Source organism: Cervus canadensis, chromosome 31 (assembly GCF_019320065.1).
Source record: "Cervus canadensis isolate Bull #8, Minnesota chromosome 31, ASM1932006v1, whole genome shotgun sequence".
NCBI lineage: Eukaryota > Metazoa > Chordata > Mammalia > Artiodactyla > Cervidae > Cervus > Cervus canadensis.
Genome location: NC_057416.1, coordinates 21715632 through 21735268, shown reverse-complemented (window position 1 = coordinate 21735268; position 19637 = coordinate 21715632). Strand labels below are relative to the sequence as shown.

The window sequence follows — 19637 nt, the reverse complement described above, 5'->3', positions numbered from 1 at the left end:
GAAGAGACCACTTCTTAGACTCTCTTCCTCCCCCACATTTCTTTGGAACTGACCCCAAAGACCCACCCACAGACTATAAGCGCTGGTCACATGCCACATGACCTTCTTGGCTCATGTACTGATGTCTGCTCATGATCTATTTGGTTTTCCTTCGATTTCAGTGGCTTTGATTTAATGATATATTTCACCATATTGAAGGGAATTATTAGCTTAAAAGGTCAATATTTATCTATATTTATTACAAACGCAGTCACTCCAACTGAGACTTCTAATAAGTATGTCTGGCTATCTTTGATGGCCAGAAATATCACTGGAAAACAAGAAAAAATACATCACGCTGAACAACAAATGCCTGCCAATATTTATAGGTTTGAAGGAATTTATGTCTAAATTACAATGATAACTCTGGAGTAGTATTTCAGTGCATTCTGAGAACTACTCTTAGAAACTCTGTTTTTGTTTTCTTTCCAAGTCTTAGAACCTGATTATACTCCCTCCTGCAAAAAATTCATGTTCATAAATTCAATGACAGATTTGGTTCACTCATATGCCCATCAGATAATGAGCTGATTAAAGTTCTCTAAAATTTTATTAGCTTATTCTGCTTTACCTTTCTAAGCTCTAATCTCAAAGCTGTCACCATGCTTGACAAATAGTTTAAAAGATACAGACAACTTAGCAAACTGCTTTCACAATCAGGCCCCTAAGACCTTAGACATGAAAATGTGGTCCATGTGTCTCTCCAGAGGCTTATCTGGAGATAAGTTTTAAACTAGCTAATACTAGAACTGAGCAACTGATTGAAACTTTTGTTGATATTCTGAAAAAGTCTGTATTTTTGTCATAAAAGCAATAATGATCATAATAACTGTATAAATAAAGGGTCATCTTATGCCATGTAGAAAATGCTTCAAATAGTAACTGAACCCACATCTCCTGAGTTTCTTGTATTGGCAGGTGGATTGTTTACTACTGAGCCACCTAGGAAGACGGTCTAATACTAGGATCTAATATTATTTTGTTTTTGTATCTGTTCATTGTATGCATTTTGCCCAGAATACTATTACCTTTGGGTTTCCCTGGAGGCTCAGCTGGTAAAGAATCCACCTGCAACAAAAGAGACCTAGGTTTGATCCCTGGATTGGGAAGATCTCCTGAAGAAGGGAACAGCTACCCACTCCAGTATTCTGGTCAGGAGAATTCCATGGCCTGTATAGTCCATGGAGTCTCAAAGAGTCAGACACAACTGAGTCACTTTCACGAACACCTTTTATAAAAAATATATAGGCCAAAAATGGAAAAATGCCCTGCCTCTAACCTTTTACTTCTGTTATCTCAAAGTAAATGTTGTCAACAATTTTGTGCCTATTTATCTAGAATTTTGCATATTCTTAGTTAGGCATCTAAAGAGGGTCATAATCCATCTATATTTCTATCTATATCTAGATAGAAATATATATCTATTTCAAATATTTCATCTTATCAGACTGAGACATACTACAAACATTGGCCTGTCACTGTCTTTTTCTACACACACTATATCATCAGTACCATTCAGTTAGAGAACATGATCTCACTCCATCTTTTTCATGGCTGCATACCATTCCAAACTACAGATTAAACAATCATTATACACTAAACAATGACTATATATCCTTAACTGATGGGAATTTGTGTTGTGTCCTTTTTGTCATACAATACAATGATGGGCATATCTGTACATATGTATTTATACATTTGTTTTATTATTTCTTTTTGTAAAGTTCTAAAATGGCTAGTGGGCAACTTGGAGCTATTATAACATGCATTCAAAATCAAATAGAACAAAAATTCCTACACACTGATTCTAGAGGTTTCTTCTTTTGTAACCATACTTTTCCAGAGTAATTTCCAAACCTCAAATTTTGAATTTAATCTGTTTATTACAAAGCACCCCAAATGAGTTGTAGAGTCAAAACAAATACTCCTGCAGACAATGCCATAATACTTTAGAATGATGAAATGCTTAAAATAGAACATTTAAGTTAGAACTTGTAAATGAGATATAATTATGGCTCTCATAAGGCAACCATGCTATAGTGACACATCCAAGAGCAAATTCCTTCCTGCATTCTTAGAATTGATATAAGTGTCCAAGTGGTGAGCACATGTTTCTGGAATGTTTAATGTTCCTGTCGGCAGTTGGGCAGGGTCTGTCATATTTTAGGGGAACTATGTCATAGGTCAGTTAATACTTTCTTATGTCATGATTGCATTCCCTCCAACAGATTTGATTGACTACGTGGACATTTCTGAAAAAGCAACCTGAGCATTCCAATCATAACAACTTTATGCAGTATTAACATTCTAATACAGTTTATGTAAGGAAGGAAGAGTTCGCCAGAAGCACAGAATGCTCTGTGGGCATGTATTAACAGTTTGAGCACATTGATCTTTGCTGTAAAGTTTTGACTTCACTTAAACTTACGACACATTACTGATCTAGTTTGTTAGCAAAACCACGTTTACGGTTTATGGAAACCAGATTTCCTCACCAAAAGGGAGCTGGAGTTTTTGCTTCTCATTGTTGATAGCTCCAGTTGTGCAGAACTGAGAAGTTTAGTTTTGTCTTAGGAGAGTTGGAATTATGGACTCATATTGTTTCAAGAAGGGCAGGGTTGCTGCCCTGAAATGTCCAATCTGCAGGTTTGTTTTTTTTTTTTTTAATGTCAATGGCATGTTAGATTTACAGAAGAAATGGTACTCGTATTTGCATCAAGATTATAGAGTACTACATTGTGGGAGGGATGCTGGGGAAATCCTAAAGGTGTGACAAACTTTAGTTAAGAGTTCTCTAACTAAAGCATGATTCATGTAGTTTGTCTCCAATCCTTGTGTCTCTCACTTGCACACTTCTTAAGGGATCATGGTATCTATAGGATCAGTCAGAGGTGCCTCAGCATAAAATTTTATTTCAGTTATTGATCCTTTTGGTCAGAAGTTAACAGAAAGTTCATACAGCTATGGATAGCAAATATGCCAGGGTATCATTTAAAATAGCATTAGCATATTTTGGAGGAGGGGGTACTGTTGCCTTAGAATATGCAAAGGGCTCATTTAAAATATGTGACTTATATCACTTTTATTATAATAAAATATATTTTCTAAAGGGGAAAGTGAAACAAACTGAAATATATAATTTTAATTTAAAGATATGATATTCTTTCAGAAAATTAGAGATTGTCCTTCAGATCTATGAGCTATCTGGTGGCTATTTAATTCCAAAGAAAGTGAAATCAGTTCTGTCTTCAACACAATTCCAAAATAAAATGTTCAGGAACCATTATAAATATTATTAGTGAAATAGGTTATCCTGTTTTAATTTTTACATATTTTGATGATTTTTCTAAGATTCTCTTTAAGTCATACAACTACACTACAGGGCAAGAGAAACATCGACATATCTTTTTAACCCTAGCAAAAATAATAAATGATGGAAACAAGGATATTTACAAAATTCCAAAAGCCAGATAATTGGTGCATGAGTCTTACCTTTCTTTTACGAAGTCTGACTTGGTTATCTGTGGGTTCCTGGGTGGCCAGAGTCTCCTTGAAGTGTAAACACTGCATGCCATCTCCTGAGTTGAACTTTGGAAGACTTTTGTTTTGATGTTCTGAGAAACCACTCGTCTCCAGGCCATTTTCAGTTGACATTCCACTAGGGCAGGAAGGAGGCTGCAGAAGGCAGCTTCCAGGATCTGTTTTTAATAATGGCAGTCTTCTGTCCATACGAGGAATAGCCAATAACATATCTTGTACTGCACTGCAGGTGTTGCTTTCATGTTCATCTTTAGGGAAGTCGGGTTTCCTTCGATGCTGAGCAATTACAGCAGAATTAAGCAATTGCTTTTCTGGCACAGTATCTTTCACATTCAAAGAACTGCAAGCATTCATTTTGGACGGATCTTTTATTTCACTTAAGCTTATCTCCTTACAAAGCTCCAGGCTTTTACTCACCATGTCAACAGCTTTCCTGTCCCCTTTTTCCTCAACCAGCCCTAAATCAACTCCACCAGCCATTCCCCAGGAGTCACAAGAATCTTGGTTACTTTCCACAATGGGTAGCGTCTTTACTAAGGAGCCTGCTCCTTTGACGCTATGTTGGTCTGATGTTTCAGGTCCTTGAGTAGTTAGAATCTGTTTATCATCTGTGAGGTACAGATCAGAATCGGTGTCCTCATCAGAAACATGCACGAGTGTTTCTGTGCTGGCCTCCAGAGAAAGAAACTGATCTTCACCTTCGTGGCTGTCATCTTCATCTACCTCCTTTGAAATGTGACCCATTGGCCTCCCAGGAATCTCTCTCAGCTCTGAGCCATGACAGCAGTCTGGGAGTGAAACACACCTCTCTTTGCGGTCCACATTTAGAATTGCATCTTTTTCCATACTTGCCTGCAAGCTGTCAGCTACTAGTCCATGATGACATGCTGTGTTACAATCATCAGAACTAAAAGGCTGTCCCATCCATTGGGTCACATGTTCTTCCCAGCTTCTCTTTCTGATAGCTACAGACATGTCATCGTAGTTTAACAACAGACAGAGAGATACATTCCGTATGAGACTAAAGGAGATGAAACTTGATGAAAGATTACTTCAAATTCACTGATTGACGAATAGAGGAAGTTTTGTCATTTCACCACCTATTAAAAAAATAAAATACATACACATAGTTCAGGATATAATTCTAAAGTCAAAATTTATCTTGGAAAAGAGAGTGCTTAAGCAATGCTATAATAGATTAAATAAGAGGTTTCTATAAAACTTCCAATCAACAACCTTAATAGGGTTACTTCTTCAAGAAGCAGGCTAATATTAGAAGAAAATTTTACATTTAGTATCTCTGGTCAAAAATCATTGACAATACTTTTAAATGTAGCTGGACTGATTGACCTATTAATGAATAACCCAGTAGCACTAGTGGTAAAGAACCTGCCTGTCAATGCAGGAGACAGAAGAGATGTGGGTTTGATCCCTGGGTTGGGAAGATCCCTGGGTTGGGAAGATCCCTGGAGGAAGAGATGGCAACACACTCCAGTATTCTTGCCTGGAGAATCCCAAGGACAGGGGAGCCTTGTGGGCTACAGTCCATGGGATCACAAAGAATCAGACGTGACTGAGCAACTGAGCAGGAGCACGAGCATGTGTGTGTGTATAATTTAAAATTCCACTAGGAAAATATCTGGACTACTATACTTAATAATTCACCAGAAGAAACTAGTTGCTCTAGCTTACACGCTTCCCTGGTTAACTTTTGTGGAAATAAATTGCTACAGAAATCTATTGGCTGTTTGGTTTGAATTGCACCGAAGGTCACCAGGGAATTGCTCATGCAAAACCTGAGCTACAGGGACAGCAGGTGTAACATATTAGCATGTGAAAGAGCTAATACAGACCCCAAATCACCAGGACACATTTACTCCAGGGAATGACTACGAAACTCTGAAACTCCGGGGTAATCCAGTTTAGTTCATATTAACACGTAATTCCTGCATAAGAAGGCATACCACACGCCATTTGCAATGCCTTAGGTTAAATGGGCTTCCCAGGTGGTTCAGATGGTAAAGTGTCTGCCTCAGTGAGGGAGACCCAGGTTCGATCCCTGGGTCGGGAAGATCCCCTGGAGAAGGAAATGGAAACCCACTCCAGTACTCTTTCCTGGAAAATTCCATGGACGGAGGAGCCTGGTAGGCTCTAGTCCACGGGGTCGCAAAGAGTCGGACACAACTGAGCGACTTCACTTTCAGGTTAAATATATTTACATACATCCCTTTGCTACTATGACCAGTTTGCAAGCTAGTATTGTTAAAGCTTAGAGAGGTTAAATGACTTGCTAAGGCTACATATCTTGGGATAAGCCTGGATTCAAAATAGACACCAGTTCTAAGACCCAAAGAGGCAACAAACTTCATTGTCTCCATGTAATGAGATTCTACAGCCTCCGTTTCCCCCTAGACATCTTTAATAGGTATAAAATCTAAACTCTTCAGGTAAGGATTCAGGTGAATCAAAAGAAGATGTGAGCACAGTAAGACAATTGAAACAGTTCTTTAGGAATTTCAGTCCGATTCTGTTTGGCTTCCAAGGAGTTTAGTTTGTATATTTCTGTTAGAATTTGGCCATAAAAATTTTAAGTAAACAAGAAAACCAGGCATAAGATAAGGTCAGGATGTAAACACATTCCAGATATCCATCCATCCTCTCTGCCTTGAATTATTCAAAGCCTCAGTTAAAGGCAACAAATTACACCAATGTAAACGCAAACGACTGAGCTGAGCGACTGAACTGAACTGAACTGAACTGAAACGCAACCTTATAAAAATGACTAATCCAAATGTGTCCCATAATGAAACCTAATGACTGAACTGTAAAAGAAAAATCTCATTCAAGAGCAGACACTTCCAGTTTCTACGCCACATAAGAATAGTCAGCACATAACACGGACTGGCTTATTGATTTCAGTCATAAACAAGATTAACCGCAGTGCTGGTTTCAGGTCACTGCAGTCTATTGAAAAGGAGTCTGACTGCCCACCAAAAATTTCAAGCTATTCTGACTAAGCACATGCCAGAAAGGTAAATATTCTCATCCTGTAAAGACCAGGAATGTACTAGAATTCTGGTACCCCAGACTGACCAAATATCATTCTGGATGCTACTTGGTTTCCTTAGAGGTCTGTGTGTATCTTTTTGAAAATGGCCAGTGTTCACATTTTCCATGTTGGCATTCATTTTGCATTCAAAAGAAAAATATAAAGTCCCTGAATTCCATGCATAAGTCATTATCGTGTGGGAGGCTACGGAAAGTGGAAAAAACGCATAGATGCAGGCCAGAAAATTTCTGCTTTCATGGGCAAATTTGGGTTGTAATAGGGCGGTTCTGTTTTAGATGCTTTCTTTTCTTTATTTTTATCCAGCGTAGAAAGAGCAGGCTAACTTAAGAAATGCCAAGTGGTATTACTGTGTCATTCCTAAGCCACATTTACATTTAAGTTGAGGCTGACTTCTGGTTTTATTTCTTTGGTGAAGAAGGTGGAAGAGTTTTATTAACCCCTTGGGGAACAGATTACATAGAAGTTTTGCCTTTAAGTCCTTACCATATTAGTTAACTTATTGCATTCAACTTTGGCAAGTATTTTTATAACATCAAAGGAAGACCGTTAAACAGTTCTGAGGCAATCTAGATGCAAAGAGAGACTGTAAATTAGACAGATTCATACAGCATTAACTCCTTCTGTCATAATTTCACATCTAGGTCCTTTGGACATTTCCAATATCATTCCTGTGAATTTGTAGTGTCTTCGTCTCAAAGACATAAAATTTTCTAACTTTCAATATGACCATCACCACTATAGTGTGGATATTCATTCCAAATCCTGTGGTCTGATAAGATTTCTTTTTTAAAATTATCTCAACAAACTTTCTTATTCACACTTCTTAATTAAATTCTGATTTGTAAGATTTATAGTTAAAAATCTGTCTTCAGGATCTAAAGGCCAAAAACAGCATTAATTAAAATATGATTATTATTGTCTGGGCTGCCCAGAGGGTGCTAAGGGTAAAGAATCTGACTGCCAATGCAGGAGATGCAAGGGACGCGGGTTCTATTGCTGGGTTGGGAAGATCCACTGGAATAGGAAAATGGCAACCCACTCCAATATTCTTGCCTGAAAAATTCCAATTCCATGTACAGAGGAGCCTGGCAGGCTACAGTCCATGGGGTCACAGAGTCAGACACGACTGAGTGACTGAGAACATTATTGTTCATCACATATGAGCATCCTGGACTCATTTTCTAAGTCTTCTGAATTGACTCAAATTTGTCCTGTAAGATTCAGAAGTCTTCGTAAAAGACCTAAGTTTCCCTTCGAGCCTTCTCACCAGGCTGCCTTATTCAAAATTACATTTCTAACTACTGATGACTTACTTTGCAAACTTCTATTACCAGTTTTTAAAATAATCGTTATTATGTGCTTTCATTCAGAATGAGCTCAGCTGCTCAGGGCTTGGATGAGGGATCTGGAAAAGTAAAAGTCATTCTAGGGTGTTGATTTTATGAAGTGAATTTCCATGGGGATTTTTCACTTCTTAAATGTATATGTTCAAACACCACTGTATTAATGTAACAAGAAGCCCTATGTACCTCTAATTATGTAATGATTCTGGAAAATATTTGTGAAATGTCCACATTTGCTTTTTGTGATGTTAGGGCATAGGATGTTTGGACACAGAGTGATTTAAAATGTATTATGTGGGCTCATTTTGTAACACCACCCTTTGACATAAGCATTTTGTAGTATACAGTCTGTATTTTAAAATGATCAAAGTTGAACATAGTACTAAAAAACAATGGAAAATATTCTAGTTTGAGAATCCCTGGCTTATTTCTGACATCAAGCTATCATGCTCTCTTTTGCAACTGCTCCTGAAATGAACACACATTTTGTATTTTGACCTGGCAGTGGTCCTCAGGGAAGAAGAACCCAATGGGAATCACTACTGCTGACACTATAGCCTGGGAGAACTCAGTGCAAATGAAGCACCTGTGGCTGAAATCAAGTGGGCAGTGCCTTAGAATCGACAGCAACACTGCCTGATCATAGTCATTGATTCAACAAGTGTTCATTTAGGACTGAACAGGCTACAGAAGGCTTCCCAGGTGGCTCAGTGGTAAAGAATCCACCTACAAATGCAGGAGACGTAAGAGACACAGGTTTGATCCTTGGATTGAGATGATCTCCTGGAGTAGGAAATGGCAACCCACTCCAGTGTTTTTGCCTGGGAAATCCCATGGACAGAGGAGCCTGGTGGGCTATAGTCCATGGGGTCACAAAGAGTCAGACACAACTGAGTGACTGAGCATGCATGCCTGGGCTGCAGACAGTCTGCTAAACATTGGGAACATAAACCTAAATATATATTAACTTGTTTTGTCCTTTCAGAGCACAGATGACATATATAGATATACATACACATATATAAATAAATACACACACACGCACACGCACATGATTGACTCCTGGGTTGTTTTTAGACACCTTCACACAGATGCTGCATATTAACAGAAGGGAAAATAAAGGCATAATAGTACTGCTGGTTTCTCTGTATTTTCCTACTTTCTTCTAGATGGCTTGGCTGGAATTACTTCTGGTTTTTCTTTACGTCTTTCTTCTTAATTACTAATCCTGTATTAAATTTCTAGGTCATGTTTTTCTCCTACTACTGTTATACGTATATGTGCATATGTTTGTGTGCATGTGTGTGTGCGTAATAGCTACCACATAGTATGTATTCAGTCACTGGAAGAAGGAAGGAATATTATAAGGGAAATAATCTCCTTTTAATCAAAAGTAAGTTAAACTCCTTCCCTGATGGCTCAGTGGGTAAAGAATCCACCTGCAATGCAGAACACACAGGAGACCTGGGTTTGATCCCTTGGTCGGGAAGACTCCCCAGAGTAGGAAATGGCAACCCACTCCAGTATTCTTGCCTGGGAAATCCCATGGTCAGAGAAGCCTGATGGACTACAGTCCATTGGGGTGACAAAGTGTTGGACACAACTGAGCAACTATGCACACATACACAGATTAAATTCCCTAACATGAACTCTTGCAAGAATAGAGAATGCTCCTGAACCAAGAGAAGAACATTTCTATTAATACAATGGCCCATGCTGTTACTAATATAAGGGTCAAGTTGGTGATATGGAGAGATGGGGAATCTGAGCATCCTATAATGATCTGACTTCTTAATGGATCTTGGCCTGCGCTCGGGGAGTCACCTTTGCATATCATCATGCCACCCAAACACTTATTGAATTGAATTAGACAATCAGAGCAGGATCAACAACAGTCAAACAGACACAGGTCTTCAAATGTGTGCTCACGAACGGCAAAGTAAATCTTCCTGACAGTGAGCATGGGTGGAGGTCGAAATGGAATTCATTTTCTTGATGGAGCTGTCAAAGAACAAAACATCTAGCAAACTAAATTGTAGCACATCTGGGCACCTTCCACTGCCCCCGACTCAATGATAACATGAGAAGAGTGCTTTAACATGCAAAACTGGTGTCACATATTCAGGAGTCTTAGGATCAGCAAGAAAGCCTGGGACAGATATGGTTATTCTTAATCCCTGTATGTAAATGCACGATGAACAAATAGCCAAAAAAAAAAAAAATCACATATTTTAAAAAAGCATTTCTATGAGTCTAGTCAGGGTAGCCAACTTTTAATAAAACACAATTAGCACTTATTCTTTAAAATATTCAGGCTTTCTAATCCAAATTAGACAGTGTTAGAATTAGGCTTAAGGAGAGAGAAACCTCCTCCTCTCCTTAAGCCTAATGTTTTTGCATAACATGATGCAAAAATCTCTTGCTATATGATTGCATGCAGATTTCCTTTTTTAAGTAGCAATGTGTGTCTCATTCCTTCACAAAGTCATTATTCATCTACTTTTACATACTGTGTCAAATGTTGGAATTTACTCATTATCCCTCATTAGCTGTCTGTGGAAAAAACAAACTCCTATTAAAATTCTTTATTGATAAATTACTTAATGGAGCTTAAAATATTATATCTGAAAAAGCTTCTATGTCTTTAGGCTGCCTGGAAATTATAAGTAACCTTTTAAATTATAGGATAAACCACCTACAATGAACTAAGTCAATGGAGTAAGTACTACATCACTTTTTCCAGCAGACACATCTAAGCTTCCATCATTTTTGATCTTAAGAAAAAGAATGAAGAAATAGGTACCCAATTAAAAATTTTCTTTAATGTTTACCTATTTTCATGTATATATTAGTTTTACTGAGCTTGGTAAGTTTTTTCTCCTTCTTAGCTCTCAGAGTCAAATATGTTCCAGGAAGCAAGTACATTTGAAAATTAACAGGGTCAATCCACTAGAAGTCAGCTCATCAGAAAAGAGAAAGCTGTTACAAAATTGCAAATTATTATTTCTGAGTTGTCCTATTTTTACCTCCAGCTTCCTCCTATATGATGTAGCCGTGTGTGTGTGTGTGTGTGTGTGTGTGTGTGTGTGTGTGGTCACTCAGTCCGATTCTCTGTGACCCCATGGACTGTAGCCCGCCAGGCTCCTCTGTTCCTGGTAGTTTCCAATTCCCTTGAAGGGATGAGCTCAGATACTGGCAGTGTCTGACTTATTACCACTTTATAGCTCAAGTCCACCAGGTTTGCATATGCCCAGAACATTTTCTTAAGTAACCACATGTAATGTGACTACATCTTTTAAAATGTCATGATGTTTGCCTGATATCACTAAAAGTTTTATGGAGAAAATTGGTTTCCAAGAGATCCCAGAATTAACACAGTCTTGGGGTATAATATTATATCACAGATGCAGTAATTTCTAGATATCTATATTTCCTTTGGGATTCCATGTTTTATTTTTTTATGTACATAGTCTTCTCAATAAGTGTTCCATTTCGTGCATATCCCTTTGAGCATCTAGAACTACATTGTAGCTTGGGTATTTCTGCAAATAAATTCATTAATGAATGATAAATTATTTGGCATTTTGACTTCATATCTTTTCTGCAAACTCCCTTAAAACCAACGAAAAGTATTGCTTTTGCTCTGAAATTGTTTCACTTGAAATTTCTGAGGCAACAGGAAACAGCTTAAAATTAAATTTTATATCAAATGTTTCATTGTATTTTTTTATGGCAAAGCAATATGACTAAAATGTGGTTTCTCCCTTTTTCTAAAAAGATACTTCTATTCCACAACAGACATGAATTATAATGCTTTATCATCAGCATAGTGAGATGTGGCTTTGCTTTAAGTGGTCACTTTCTATTTTTAGCTTTGCTATCATTTCTAAGAACACTCCAACAGTAGACATAGTAATCACTAAATATAAATAAGAGATAGGGCTATAGCAACACAGGTGTTCAAACAGCTCGGTGACAACATGATACTGAGATTTCAGCCATTTGATAAGTACAACTTTCACTGAAATCAGGAACATGAAATCATTTGAGAACTTAGTTACTTCTGTTAGGTTGGTATCCTATCAGGGATTGATACCTCTGATATCAACTTTTGTCCCCTCCGGTAGTGGTGGTTTAGTCATGTCCACCTCTTTGCGACCCCATGGACTGTAGCCTGCCAGGCTCCTCTATCTATGGGATTTTCCAGGCAAGAATATGCCTGTGGGTTGCCATTTCCTTCTCCAGATGATCTTTCCAGCTGAGGGATTGAACCCATGCATCCTGCATTGCAGACGGATTCTTTTACTGCTGAGCCACCAGGGGTATCCTCCTGTATTTAATATCTATAATTCTCAGCTTATTTTTTCATCTGCTTATGTATATTTGAGATTGTTTTTACTACCAACTGTCCCAAATACCCAATAAATAGTTGGTGCATTAGAAAGTTTCAATGATCATGGTAATAGTAATAGTAAAAAAAAGCTTCCATGTATTAAGCATTTACTGTGGATCAGGCCCTGTATTTGGTGTTATCCTTACACTGTCTCCTTTAGTAATAATATTCATAAGTAACAAGTACTCATTGTAGTGGGCACTGTTGTTATCCTATTTTATACAGAGACATTTTGGCAGGACTAAGTAATAGGTCAATGTCCAACATCTATTGGTGGCTAGTGTTTATTATCTCTATTTTTTGTGAGGGCAAGATGTCTGTTAAAGAATCTTTTTATTTTTCTGGTGATTTGCATTTATTACTTAGGTTCTGTCTTCCCCAGTTTTCTCACTTCAAGAATAGGAATAATGAAAATCATTGACAGAAATAATAACATTGTGCTATAATAATAATGATGAGCTGATAATACATGTAAAGCACTTAATCCATGGCATAGTGCAATAATTCACTAGATACTAGAAGACGGTGATGATGATGAAGATGGTGACAACAATAATTCCTTTATTTTGACAGATCTTAGCTGCAGAATCCATAACTGAAGAGGAACTGGAACTATCCCTTGTATGCCTGTGTTATTTCAATACAGATGAGTGATATGACCACAGAGTGAAACGCCATGATTCTTTCTTTGTTGATTCATTTGACCTCTGCTTTTAAAAAAAAACAAACAAACAAACACAGAAATTTGTTTGTTATACTGTATGCGACCCAATTGGCACATACGATGTCTCATCTGATGCTCAAAATGACCTGGTGATATAAATATTTACAGTATCTTCCAGGTTTTACCAACAAAAAGCAGATGCTCAAAGTAGATATGGGGCATGCTTGAAACCATAGAGTAGATTTCAAATGGCAAAGATGCAAGACTGAGCCCATTTTCTGTCCCTTCCCAGAGCTTTCCAGTACACCACCCCATTTAAATTGTGGAAAATTCACCAGTGCTCTGCTCTCACTGGCCTCATGTAACTTTTAACTTTGAACAATTTTTGGATGCTCACGCTTCCCTCTGGTTCTTAATGAACTTGTAATGTCATCTTATGAGAGTGTTGTTAACCTCTGGCCTCAGGCTCTGATGACTCTTGCCAACCTCTTATTTCCCTTCCTCTTTAAAAATTATTATTCAGTCATTACAGGATGTCTGGAAAACTTAAAAAAAAAGTCTCACAACACCCACTCTTCAACATTGGTTTTCCTTTCCTTTATTTCTTCTTTCCCTCCTATTTACTTCACAAACATTTACTTAAAAAAAAAAAAAACAGGTATTGACAGTACTTGACACGCTAGATATTTTGCCAACTGCTGGGAATAAAAGGCAACACTTACTGAATTTCTGATCTTGCTTTCTGCTCTTCCTACTTTCTTTCTATCTCATTTCTACTAATGAACTGATTCCCTCTGGATTATCTGAACTGTATTGCTAAGCCATTCTGTTATTTCAGTCCAATAAGACAACCTTTTCATACATAGAGGTCTTCCCTTGTGGCTCAGCTGGTAAAGAATCCACCTGCAAGACCTGGGTTCCATCCCTGGGTTGGGAAGATCCCCTGGAGAAGAAAAAGGCTACCCAGTCCAGTATTCTGGCCTGGAGAATTCCATGGACTATATAGTCCATGGGGCTGCAAAGAGTCGGACACAACTGAGTGACTTTCACTTCACTTTCATACATACAAGCAGTTACAACTGCTTTTTTCAATCCTTTATCTTCTTTCATGAACAAGTTCACATGCATGGTGTTTACACTGCCTTTTGTGTTTTTTTTTAAACACAGGAATTCCTATTTAATATTTTCAAGTTCACTTATTATACTTTTAATACACTAAATCAAAATAAATAATCTCTTTAAACTAGGTCTCAAGGTCCACACTTCACCTTTATTCTGATTAACTTCCTCAAAAACTAAGCCCATCTATTTCTCAAAACTCTATGAGCTGACTAGTAGTTTAGTGCCAAATGAGGATGGCAGAAGTACATGCTGTATTTTCGTATCCACACCAAAGACAATCTGAATTTGGGCTTCTCTATAAACCTGTTTGACTTACATTGTGCAAATAAGGGCCTTATCGTTCACTTGGAAGAAGAAGGCACAATATTTATGCTATTTTCTTAAAATCTGGAGGAATTTTCCCTCATTCTCTTTAAATTCTGATGTAAAATCCTTAACATTTATTCCAATAATAACTGATCCGAATCTAAATCATCACTCATTTGGAACTTTGCTGTACTGTAATGATATCTACGGAGGGAATTCTCATTGTAAGATGATATTGATGGCAATTCATTCATTCTCTAAAAAGAAAATCAATGAAAGAGTGGTCCAGTGGCTAAGACTCTGCACTCCCAATGCATGGGGGCCTGGGTTCAATACCCGGTCATAGCACTAGATCCCACATGCCTCTACCAAGAGCTCGCATGCTGCAACTAAGGATACTGCATGCACAACAAAGACTCAGCACAGTAAAAACAAAAGAAAACCAAAAAGACATTTTAAATGTCCCAGTTTAGAGTTGTTTTAATCCTATAAGACTCTTTCTCTGTAAGTAAGATTAAACCATGCCTAAAGCATTTGTGGGCCTCAGCGCTAAAGAACTCACCTGCCAATGCAGGAGACGCAGGTTCAATCTCTGGGTCAGGAAGATCCCCTAGAGAAGAGAATGGCAACACACTCCAGTATTCTTGCCTGGAGAATCCCATGGACAGAGGAGCCTGGCAGGCTTCAGGTAGACTCAGTAAGTCTACCCTATGGTCTCCAAGAGTCAGACCCAACTTGCTGACTGAACAAAAACAAAGTGCTTGTTGCAGGCGTAGGTATGGGTAGGGGCTTCCCAGGTGGCACTAGCGGTAAAGAACCCGCCTCCCAGTGCAGGAGACATGAGAGATGCAGGCTCAATCCCTGGGTCGGGAAGATCCACCAGAGGAGGGCACAGCCCCCCACTCCAGTATTCTTGCCTGGAGAATCCCATGGACAGAGGAGCCTGGCGGGCTGCAGTCCATAGGGTTGCAAAGAGTCGGACAGGACTGAAGGGACTTAGCATGCACGTATGGTATGGGCAGACTTGGATAGGGCCAGAAAAATTCTCTTTTTTATTATTATGTACTCAAGAAAAAATAAATAAAATGATGTACTACTCTCTTTTACTAAGCCCTTTAGTAATCATGCAATCAGTTATATGGGCTATTGCTTTACAGTGTTTATTCCTCATTCCAATCATGTAGAGTGTGGAGACATTGGAAGTGTTGAATAGCTTATCTTTTAAGTGGTAATAACATCAGGAAATCCAATCTGGTTCATAAAAGTGGGGGAAAAAGGGTCATGACTCACATTTTCTCTAACAACATGGGATGTACTAGAAATGAAACATATTCGTTTTATTAGAAAGGCTCTTGCCATGGAAAGTGCAGTGTTTCAGCATGAATAGCAACATATACTGTCATATATGAGGAATGGTACAGATGAAACAGCCAACTCCTCCATTTAACACTGCACTGGTCAGCCATTTATTTATATACCGTAACAAATTCTGCATTCTACAACTAAAGGACTTTGTAGAAGGCTCAGAACAGATATATGAACCAATTAAAGGACTAAAAATAAGCTGTTGAAGGCATGATGAAAATAAGTGGGTTTATTTGACCTCAAAATGTACACATATTTTCACATGTCCATTTAGCCTTTTCACATTTCCACTGAGGTAAAAATGCATAGAACTGGCAACAGGCTACAGCAGTGGAGATTTAGGTTATTTAAATAAAAACATGTCTGGGTATGTAAGATTCTTAAACTGATTCCAACGGGGGGCAGTAAAATCTTTCCTGAACGTCGCTGATTGGGTTGGGTTATAATGATACCATTTAGATACAAGGATATGAATCAGACAACCTCCTTTCTAACTCTATGTTTTTAAGAAACATCAGTTTAAAATTAATATAATTATTAGCATATGGATTGATTTCCTGGGCATAAACATGAAATGTAACAAAACGGTCACAAACAAGTTACTCCTCTAAAGTGTTTGTTGAAGGTAGAATAAAACTTTTGCATTTGAGGAAATTTTATTACTTAGTAAATTTGATTATTTTTTAAAACCATGAATTTTCTTTTCCCCCCACGCTATAATACTAGTGGCAGCTGTAAGCCTTTTTTTTTTTTTAAAGAAGCATTTCAATTTTCTGTTTAAAGGTAGCCTTCTATATATGTTCATACCCTATTATGCATAACTATTATTTGGGAGCAAGGTGATGTGATATAAAATTATCTGAATTATGACACAGGGTATGGTGGTTCCAATGTCATCTCTTCTACTAACTAGCAGTGTGACCTTGGACAGGTCATTTTTGAATGTCATACTTCAGCTTCTTTTTTGGCACCTTTAAGACAGTGTTAGAAGAGGTAACCTCTCATATTTTTTTCCTTCCTTAAAATTCTATTGAAGAATTTTATTAAATTATAATTTAGAAAAGTCAATATTTTATTTTTAACATATTAAAAAGATTCTTTTTATCACTTGTGAGTCTTAACACGACTTAAATTGTTAGTGAATAGTTAGAATTTGTCAACACAAGTTATTCTAGTGTAAAATTTAAGCATGATTAGCTAATACAGCAAATGGTCACCTTATACCATGTCAAAGTTTATGATGAAAACTTTGACTTCATATGATCCAACTGTCAAATAGCTTTCATGTTTCATTTAGGATATTTTGTGTTCATCTAAGAAATTTGGAAATATGCATGGCTATTTGTTTCTTTCACATATCTTTCCATATTATTTCTATAAAATAATGGTTTTCATTCTAAATATTCAGAAGCATAAATATAACACTATGTTATCTATTAAAACTCTCTGCTATTTCAGTCATTACTAAATTTCTTTCCTTACACTGCACATGTAAACATAACTTAAAAACACTACAGTCCAGTGGAAATGTAATTTTATGATTACATGAATTGTCTACACAGATCAGCTTTTCATATGATTCTAATGATTTCCAACAACCTTAAAATGGTAATAATGAATGTCATTGTCATTGAGATTTACTTTAATTATTCAAAAATATTCACACAGAATTTGAGCAGTGAATAGTTAATTCAGGAAAGTTAATATATATATCTTAAATCTAATTCTGATATTAAAATTTTTAAAAATCAGAGTAAATTCTATTTAGGATAGAAATAAGTTGTAAACTTTCATGTGTTTACTTTTTTGAAAAATAAATAAACCATTTATTAGCAAGCTGTACATTAGCAATTTGACCTGTAGTTGAAACTGGGTGGGGACATACTGAAGAATCCAATCTTCATATTTTAAACGAGACACAAACTTTTCTTTGAAAAATGCATTAAGAAATAAAGTCATCTACTCTTCTGTTGGCAAAAGACGGGGAAAGAAAAAAAATCATTTACACCTCACACTTAATGTGTGACAATAATGTATTTGTTTCACATAAGTCATATAATAGGGAAACTGGTCTTCAGGCTCTAGTCATAAATAAGTTAAGGATGAAAAGGACTTGAAAATAAGATCTTACTTTACGGAGAAAAAGAGTGAAGTCTCCCTGGAGCCTATTTCCGAACTGACATTCTGCTAAAACAGTTTGACCCACAGTTTTCTACTTACTAAACATTTTCCACTTCTGATTTCGTGGCTCAGCTCTAAGACCCAGGAAATCACCACTCCGTGCAAGATGCTAACATGTCTCTCAATCTTTCTGCCTCTCTGTAGATTGCCTCAAAGCGGAGAGATAGATAGTCCACAGCGTCTTACCTCGACGAGGAGGAGCTGAAACGCCGAGGCATGACATGCTTCAACACTCAGCCTAGGAGAGGAGTCCGTCTCCGTTACTTTCTCCAAAATATAAGTTCACATTTCGTAGTTGAGATCATGGCTCTATTCTAAGCGGTTCTGCGCAGTGTGTGATTCTAACAAAAACAGCCTCCGCAGCTGGAGGGAGCCTTAGCCGAAGCCGGAGTCTGTCAAGGCGTTCCTAGTGACTTCTGTCTAGTAAATTCAGACTGATGTTTTGCAAAAGGGGCCTCCACAACCAGGCCCAGATTGCCTGCGAAGCATTTCCTGCCTCTGAGTGGTGTGCGTGTGAGAAAGACTGAGCCGGGAGGAGGGGAGGGGGGAGCCCTGAGGCCGGCGATTTAGGAGTTCTGATTTTACACAGAACTGAAGTGAGTTTGTCAAAACCCTTGAGGTGATTAGTTGGAGAGTCATAAAGCCGTAAAGCCTTTTTCTATCCCACACTGCTTATGGGGAAAAAAAAGATAGAAAACCTAGTTCTTTCCTTTCTCTACAACTTTTCCACTGTATTCAGTGTATACACACAATGTAATCAAAATACCTTTGCAGGACTCCTTTCAAAAGATCTTTTAAGGGAGCAAGATGCAGTTAGAGTTTTAATACCGTAATTCTTCTAAATTTGAAAACCTTTTGACCGCTCCTTCATTTAAAATGCTGCAGCCAGATCACACACCGTACCTGAGATCTGTTAAGTGAGATCCTAGGAATCCAGCAAACAGAACGTTTTCTTCAAGATCTCTGATCCCAAGAATCCTTCCCGGAAATAAAGTAGTTTGTGTCAGGACCCAGGCAGCCTTGCTTCTGGCCAGAATCCTCCAGTCACACACATCTAGTGCTGGAAAAGCAGAAGACAGACTCCATCTTGATCCTATTACAGTCTTGCTGACATTAACCACTTGCAACTGCTTCCATCCCGCAGAACACAGTCTGGGACTCACATCTCTCAAGCAGCTCACAGTATCTGTATCCTTCCTCCGACACAAATGTTGTGAACTATCGTCTGTTTATCTTTTCTGCTTTCTTATGCCTCCACTGGATGACTTCCTCCTAGCTGCTCTAGGCTGGGAACTTGGACTACCATTTGGTTTTGATTAAAACCAGACAGCCAACTCTGGAGAATGTAGGGAATAAGCTAATGGAAACTGCAAGTATGGCTTTAATTAGTGCATCAATTAATAATAGATGTTCGCTCCTCTTATAATAAGATGACACAAATATCAAGGCAGAGGAAGCACAAGTCGTTTTAGGAAAGAAGTTGCACCAATTCTTCCTTTATGACCCAGAATTCTCTTTGGGGAAAGTGGAAGGAAAGAAGAGTGATGTGGCCTTGGGACATCCAGGTTGCGCAGAGGCTGGTGCAGCATGCTGGTTGTTTATACCAGAGAAACA

General features: G+C 37.9%; 1 protein-coding gene across 7 annotated transcripts in view; it reads right to left on the bottom strand.

The window, feature by feature from the left end:
- DLC1 (DLC1 Rho GTPase activating protein) overlaps positions 1 to 19238 on the bottom strand; it is a 415436-nt gene extending 396198 nt beyond the window's left edge. Inside the window, exons 1-2 of one of the 7 annotated variants that reach the window (XR_006266865.1) lie at positions 18210 to 18796; positions 3532 to 4679 (exon numbers count right to left, since the gene is read on the bottom strand). Coding sequence is in view for 6 of the 7 variants with exons in the window: in XM_043454523.1 (XP_043310458.1) it covers positions 3532 to 4554 (1023 nt within the window). In the remaining variant the exon portion in view is untranslated. Of the gene's footprint in view, positions 1 to 3531; positions 4680 to 18062; positions 18081 to 18209; positions 18819 to 18926 lie in introns of those variants that run through there. The other 6 variants (XM_043454523.1, XM_043454531.1, XM_043454532.1 and 3 more) reach the window with 6 other exon arrangements.
- Positions 19239 to 19637: the final 399 nt, after the last annotated feature.